Here is an 8,536-nt window from a genome sequence, read left to right as displayed (position 1 = left end):
GTGCTTTCGACAACAATGTCGCCTTTATTACAATGTGTGATGGGTTGCATCTTCAATTGGTTAACATGTTAAAGAAAACAAAAACTTTTCTCAGGGATAATCTTTCATTGATGATTACCAAAGCTGACAAAGGTGCCACCACTGTCATCCTTAACAAATGATTACTTAATTAAGGCCACAGATATTATGAAAAGGAGTACGTTAACTAGGTGAAAAGAGACAACTTGCAACTAATAACTCAATCCTTGCTATGGCATACTTTTTGCCTAAAATACATAAGGAAGGGACACCGGCCGATCACATTGCTACAATTTTGGGTTCAACTTTTAACAATAGAACTAACTACAACATTAGCAACACCTTTCAATTTGTGGATGAATTTAGGGGCTATAGCCTTCCTCGGGATCATATTTTAATATATTTAGATGTTGTTAGCCTGTTTACTGTCATTCCGTTGGATTTGGTTGACAGAATTGTGGAGGAAAAATGGCTGGTTCATGGGACAGACACCTTTTTGCTTGGCTTGAAACTTATTTGTGATACTTCAATTTTCACCTTTGATGATGTAATTTACCATCAAATAGAGGGCACCCCTGTGGGTCGAAAATATCGCCGGTTTTGGCTCTGATGGTGATGGATTTCGCGTTGGATGAGATTTTCTTTAATAACAACTCGGGTTTTCGCATCAGTTTTATCAAAAAGTATGTTGATGATTTGATCGTTGGAATACATAAAGATTATATAGATTCATTTGTTTAACAGTTTTCATCCGAGCATTCAGTTCACAATTCAGATCGAAAAAGACAACTGTATTTCTTTCCTAGACACGAAAATGATATCATTCAATTTGATAGGTTTGTCAAACCAACGTACTCGGGATGCTATTTGAATTATTTCTCAAGACACAATTTAAAAGATAAAATTTCCACCGTTCTTGGCATGAAGCATAGAGTTACAACAAAATCTCAATTTCCTTAGAACAAATTTTGTTATCAATGGTTATCCTAGTAAATTGGTTAACAAACTTTTGTTTTCAACGTATTCACACAATAATATCAACCAGATCAGTTTAACTAATCCTGAATTAATTAATACAGAGCGTTTCACTTATAAAAAGCTTCCATACATAGGAAGGTTAAGCGACCAGTTAAAGAAAACATTGAAATGTATTGATAACAAATTTCGTAACCATTTTACTAAACTTAAGGATAGGACTGATGATAATTTTAGATCCAACTTGATTTATTGTTAAATTTAAAATGGTGATTAATTAGAAATAATTAAAATACTTCTTGTACTTGCTGTTTAAATATTTATTGAAACCGGTTTCGAAGTATTACTTCATCATCAGTCAAAACCTTAATTAAATGAAAAAACAAACCAAAATAAACATCATCGTAATTAAACAAATTTACTTTTAACTCACGTCAAGTCCTTAAAAAATGTAAATCCTCATAGACCAACACACCTGTTGAAAATAAACTTTCAACTAACAAAACATCACTAAGAAACTATTCTTATAATTAACACGTTACAATTTGTCATGAGACAAAATGAAATCTAAAACTTACTTAACAGAAAATTCGACAAATACCGGTCATGCGACTAAAGTAAATTTATCGAAGTTACAAGAAAAAGAAGAAAATCAAACATTTAAGAGAGATAAAACTACGTTATGTTACATTTAAATTGTTCACAAAACAAAATGAAAATATGTAAAACATTTCTTAATAAAAATAAAAAATAAAAAATTAGCTATTAAAACATTTTTAAGGTATATATTTGTAAAGAGGGGTGTAGAAAATTTCGACTTGTTCATTAACAAGATCACTGTAATTGTTTTTACTATGTTTATCAATCTCAAAAGATTCTAATAAATCAAGTTTAAACCCTTTATCACACCTATGCAATTATCAAGAAGAAAAATTAGGTAAATTACATAGAACACTTAGAGAATTGTTACATTACATAGAATTAGAATGTCTAATTCAAGAGACACGGAAGCAGGCATATATAGAGAAGAGAGATGATCGCAACAAAAAGAATAAAAAGATTAATAATTTAAGAACGAACAAGTACAGAAAAGAAAAAGTTTTGGGAACATTCATGACGAAGAGAAGGGTAAAGAAAAAGATTACATACAATTCAAGAATATAACTAACATCTTGTTTACGAAAGAAGAAGAAAACTTTTTAAATAAGGGTCATAAATTTGCAATGAACCCCACAGTCAATTTTCCGTTATTAACCATAGATTTCGATACAATAATCAAAAAACTACCAGACTATACTGACATCAGAAGTGATTTAATATCTTTTTTAAAAAAACAAGAAAATATAAAAATACCATTAGACCCTTTGCAAATTAAATATAAAAAAATAATTAAATCAATTAAAAACAAAATAGAACAAAACAATGCTGTGTTCGTTAAAGCAGATAAAGGTGCAGGTATTGTAATTATCGAAAAAGAATCATATATACAAAAAACGGAACATTTTATGAATAATAATAACTATGAAAAATTGAACAAGGATTCGTTAGATTCAATCATCAGAAAAACGAAAGAAATTATTAACGGTAATAAAGATGCTCTTATCGAATTTACCCCTCATTTACAACATAAACGTATAAACAATTTCTTCAGTATGAATTTCATAAGCATGAACCCTGATCTGCCTAAATTATATTCCTTACCAAAGCTACACAAAATAGAAATTCCAATAAGACCTATAACAGCCTTCAATAATTCACCCACATCGAAGTTAGCCAAATTCATGCTTGGAGTGTTTCAAAAAATAAATTTCCAACCTAAATATACCGTTTCTAATTCGAAAGAATTTATCCAAAATACCAAGCACCTTGATCTAAAGAATAAAATTATGCTGTCATTTGACGTAACAAATCTATATTCAAATGTACCCATAGACATCACCCTGAATTTAACCAGTAAAATATTCAAAGATAAAAATTTAACAACTCAACTAGACACTATACTGAAACATATAGTCACTATGAATTTTTGTAAATTCAACAATAACGTCTATAAGATTAAATATGGACTGTCGATGGGAATGCCTTTCTCAGGTATCCTGGCTGACATATGTATATCTGGATTATGTTGAAAACAACTATATTTTTTCAAACCTTAATCCTTTCGTAAATAATATCACAAAATGGGTTCGTTATGTTGATGACATTTTTATAGTATGGGAAGGTAATAATACTGATTTAAATAGGCTTCATACATATATCAACAACATACAAGATAAATTAAAATTTACTCTGGAGGTCGAGAACAATAAAGAAATTACTTTTCTAGATCTGAAAGTGATCAATGTAAAAGATACAATAACCATTTATAGAAAACAAAATACAATTTCACCTGTTATTCCCTTTGATTCAGCACACCCATTTTCCCAAAAAATGGTAAGTTTTCGTTTCTTTTTTAATAGAGTACTAGATTACCCTTTATCACATGAAAATAGAATCAAAGAATTTAACTATATTTTTAATCTAGGTAAACAAAATAAATACACATACAAAACAGTTAATAAGCTTTTAGCCAAGATACAGCAAAGAAAGGATCCTCTATATACAAAATTTAAAAAAGACAATTTATATAAACATGTTTCTTATAATAGTTTGACTCAAAAGGCCCAAAGCTTATTTTCTAAATATAATGTGACTTTACCATATAGTAATAGGAATTCCATAGTTAATTTACTATCCAATCACCATCTTAATGATAATAAAGAAACTTCTCATGATAATGGTGTTTATAAGATCAACTGCAATGATTGCAATAGTGTATATATCGGACAGACTGGGCGAAGACTTGATATATGATTACACGAACATAAAAATAAACCCAATTCTAATATTTTCAAACACATCAAAGAGACTGGACATAGTATGGATTTCGATGGGGTGAAACTATTGCATAGGTGTGATAAAGGGTTTAAACTTGATTTATTAGAATCTTTTGAGATTGATAAACATAGTAAAAACAATTACAGTGATCTTCGTAATGAACAAGTCGAAATTTTCTACACCCCTCTTTACAAATATATACCTAAAAAAATGTTTTAATAGCTAATTTTTTATTTTTATTAAGAAATTTTTTACACATTTTCATTTTATTTTGTGAACAATTTAAATGTAACATAACGTAGTTTTATCTCTCTTAAATGTTTGATTTTCTTCTTTTTCTTGTAACTTCGATAAATTTACTTTAGTCGCATGACCGGTATTTGTCGAATTTTCTGTTAAGTAAGTTTTAGATTTCATTTTGTCTCATGACAAATTGTAACGTGTTAATTATAAGATTTTGCTTAGATAATTTCTTAGTGATGTTTTGTTAGTTGAAAGTTTATTTTCAACAGGTGTGTTGGTCTATGAGGATTTACATTTTTTAAGGACTTGACGTGAGTTAAAAGTAAATTTGTTTAATTACGATGATGTTAATTTTGGTTTGTTTTTTCATTTAATTAAGGTTTTGACTGATGATGAAGTAATACTTCGAAACCGGTTTCAATAAATATTTAAACAGCAAGTACAAGAAGCATTTTAATTATTTCTAATTAATCACCATTTTAAATTTATCCAAGAGCTTGCAACATGGACTCAAATACAAATAAGAATTGATTTATTGTGTTTCATGCAGGGGTTGTGATGGAAAGTATGTTGGTCAGACCAGTCAGTGGTTGAAGTGTAGAATGTCAAAACATGCAACAAACTGTAAACTAAAAAAGTCCAGTAATGCTTTATCTCAACACGTTTTGGAGTGAGGACATGAATTTGATGTAAAAATCTTGGATTCAGAAAGAAATTATCATAATAGGCTGTTGGCTTGGAGATGGTAGACATCAATTATACACAAAATGCTGTAAATTTTGAAACAGATACTCAGAACTAGTGATGGGCACTATCGAATAAAAACTATCGAATAATTCGATAGTTGGTAAGTATTCGAATAATTCGATTGTTGTTACCAACTATTCGAATATTCGATTAGTTATGAAGACTATAGAATAATTCGATTGTTGTCAAGTATTCGAATACATCGATGTTATAGAATTTATTCGAATGTTTGAATAACTATCATAATATTCGTTGATTTCTGAAACAGATTATCAAGCAAACGAATAAATAAAATGAAAATATAATTATTTTCATTTTAGTCGAATGCAAGTTATTCATTCAGCTGTTCTAGAAGAATCGCTGATCATACAATGAACAGTCGTCTGATAGTTGACTGAGACTCAAAGTAATGAGTTGAATCAAGTGAGGGAAACTATGGACAGTATGGACATAATAAGGATTTTGGCGTGCATTATAATTCAGTAATAATTAATTTTATAAATAGTACACGTTAAATAATTTATTTATAAAACAAATACACTATTCTAGTAAAAATGTATGACAAAAATGACAAATATATTAATTAAACAAATTTATATTACTGTTTAAAAAAATAATCATGTCGAGGTTTTTCCCAGAGAGTCTGTTTCGGCGTTCATTTATAATTTGTCCAGCTTTGGAAAATACTCGTTCTGAAGGAACTGAGGTAGCTGGAATGCATGAATATCTTTTATGCAGTTGATATATTTCAGGAAGTACACTTTTGTAGCGCTTCCAAAATTCAATCGGATTTTGAGTTCGTGCTACAAGCGAGATCTCTAAATATTGTGTAACCATCAATGCTGCAGTCGTGCATGGTGTTGAAATACTTTTTAAAGTGACAATTTCTTGATCAAAGTGTGACCAAATGTTTTCTTTATCATCAGTATTGTCAGTTGTAGTTTCTATGGTCTGTTTTTCAATTGTCTCACCTTTATTTTGTAAAATAGAGGATATTTCTTCAATAATTAATTTTTGAACTATGTCACCATTTTCTGCAACACTAAACGCTGCTTTTTTAAATCTAGGATCTAAACACGTTGCTTTTGAGCAAAGTAAATTTGTTTCTAAGATCCCAAGTCGTGTTCTAACATTATCTTGTAAAACAAGTTTTAAAGATTATGCACTGGTCGTTTTAGGAATGCGGCTTTTTAGCGAATGCTGTAGACATCTTATAAGAGGAATAATTAAAGACATTGTTATATATTTTTCGCCAGATAATTCAATAGTTATTTTTTCAAATGGCTTCAAAATGGATACCACATCTATCAGCAGATCCCATTCTGTTGCTGTAATAAATTCTGGAGCTCTTGGTAGCGACGTAATGGCGGCTGATAATGGGTCTTTAATCGCTAATAGTCTTTCTGCCATAATTAAAGTAGAGTTCCATCTAGTAGATACATCTTGTTTTACTTTTAATTCAGGGTATAGCATTTGTTTTTGCATGCTTTTTAATTTTTCACATGCCACTGTGCTGTGCTTAAAATGAGCTACCAATGCTCTACATTTTTTTATTAATCGCATTACTGGTTCGGTTGACTTTAGAGCATCTGTAACACATAAATTCAAAGTATGCGCAATACATGGATGGTGTTTTTTTTGAAGCTGCCCAATTATGGCATTTTTTATATTAGCACCGTTGTCACTAACAATGCTAATTATTTTATAGTCAATTTCCCAAACATTAAAAATTTCTGATAAAGCAGACGCAATGTTTACACCAGTATGGGCTTCCGGTATTTCTTTAGTTGCCAAAACAGCATTATGTATAAAGTCGTCGTAAGAAAAGTGACTAGTTACTGTCAAATACGCTTTATTGCTGTCCGAAGTCCATATATCAGTAGTTACAGCGACATGATCAACTTTTGCTAACAATATTTTTACTTTTTCGCAAATTTGATTATATGTGTTAGGTAATATTTTCGAAGATAACAATTTTCTAGTTGGTGGTTTGTATAGTGGCTGTAACTTTTTAGAATATTCCAAAAACCCAGGATTTTCTACAATTGATAAAGGCTGGTAATCAATTACTATCATTTTAATTAAACTTTGATCTATTTGATCATTTTCAATTTCCGACAACTCGGTTTTTTTATTCGTAACACACAGTTTCATTTGTCGACTTCGTTTTTTGCAATTAATGGAGTCTATTGTAGATGTGGATTTACTGTTTTGTTCTTGAAGTTGAGACTGCATTAATGTGGATGGTAGTTGCTGATCTTGAGTTGATGTTGACGGCTCATTATTATGTCGATCTCCGAATTGTTGGAATTCATCTTGTTTATTTAATTTATCTATTTCAAAATACCCAGGGTGTTTGCGCCTTAAATGATCGCGGATGTTGGATGTGTTACCACTAAATTTGAATTGTTTTTTACAAATTTCGCAAGTTACTGCACTAACTGAATCTTTTTTAAAATAATCCCATACAGCTGACCGTTTCTTACTAGAAGCCATTTTTATAAAACAAATAGTACAACTTCACTACAATAACAAACAACGAGTCCATACACGATATTCACACCGGAGAATTACAATCCAAGGTTTCGGTAATTCCCCGATTTTTGTCTATTAAAAGTCAAGCAGTGGGGAGAGCACTTGTTATACCGGGTTTCTAGTTTCTACAGAGGATATAACTAAATTAAATTTAAGAATTTAACTTTAAAAGTTAAGCGTATTGAAACTTCATATATTGTGTATGCAAAGCTGTTAAGATATAACAGTTTCATTAGATTTAACTTTTAAAACTAAATCTTAAAATTTTAAATTTACAGCTAAATTCTGTATAAACCCGGTATACCTAACCTATATTGCGCATTATTGGATATCCTCAATCCTCACCGAATTCGAATGAATGAATTTATTCGAATAAATCATTCGATAGTTAGTAGTGCCCATCACTACTCAGAACCTTAGCAACATTTATGCTTATTTGTTTGCCTTAGATAGGTTTAACCACAATAATTCACCCAACTAACAAGGTTTTAGTCCTAATAACATGTCAACTTTCTCCAGATATGTTTTTTTTAGTTTTTTAATTAGATTTATATTAATTAATTAGAGTTAAATTAAGTAAAGATAAAATTTTAAAAATTCTTTATAAATTAAACTTATTATTTGCTTTATGTTCATATGTTTGATGAATTTTTGTTTTACATTGTACATCTTGAATTTTTGGATTGGTGTTCTCACTGCGTCTTGAGTCAACTTATTCTACTTTTTATTATTGAGTTTTTTCGTGTTTTTAATGGTTCATTACTCAATGTCGGTTGTTTTTGAATTTTAACAAATTTTTGATCAATTTATTTTTGACGAATTTTGAGACTTCGAGTTACAAGTAAGTTATATTTTTTGCTTCTTAAATATTGTTGCTTGACTTACGTTTTTTCATTAAAAAATCTTTTAGCAATAAAATGCTCTGAAGAAGATTGTAATCAACAATCGAAATATTAGCTATTTTAAAAAAGTTGTTTTACTTTTAATCCTGCTGACCGAAAATCCGATTAATTAATTTTTTCTATTTACTGCTCACGTTGTGGTCGATGATACTTGCTGTAAAACTAATAACAGCTCAATTTTAAAACGAGATCTTCACAAGATGCTGTTTGTTATAAATGTATTGCTTCATCTATGATGT

General features: G+C 29.8%; 1 protein-coding gene across 1 annotated transcript; it reads right to left on the bottom strand.

Annotated features, from left to right (window-relative positions):
• Window positions 1-6,018: 6,018 nt before the first annotated feature.
• On the bottom strand, window positions 6,019-7,356 carry LOC111414603 (E3 SUMO-protein ligase ZBED1-like). Its single transcript, XM_023045995.2, has one exon. The coding sequence runs from the start codon at window positions 7,354-7,356 to the stop codon at window positions 6,019-6,021; it is 1,338 nt and encodes a 445-aa protein (XP_022901763.2).
• Window positions 7,357-8,536: the final 1,180 nt, after the last annotated feature.

Source organism: Onthophagus taurus, chromosome 7, assembly GCF_036711975.1.
Source record: "Onthophagus taurus isolate NC chromosome 7, IU_Otau_3.0, whole genome shotgun sequence".
In the NCBI taxonomy this organism is placed as follows: Eukaryota; Metazoa; Arthropoda; class Insecta; order Coleoptera; family Scarabaeidae; genus Onthophagus; species Onthophagus taurus.
Note: the sequence above shows the minus strand (reverse complement) of the source record. Positions and strands in the feature narration are given on the sequence as shown.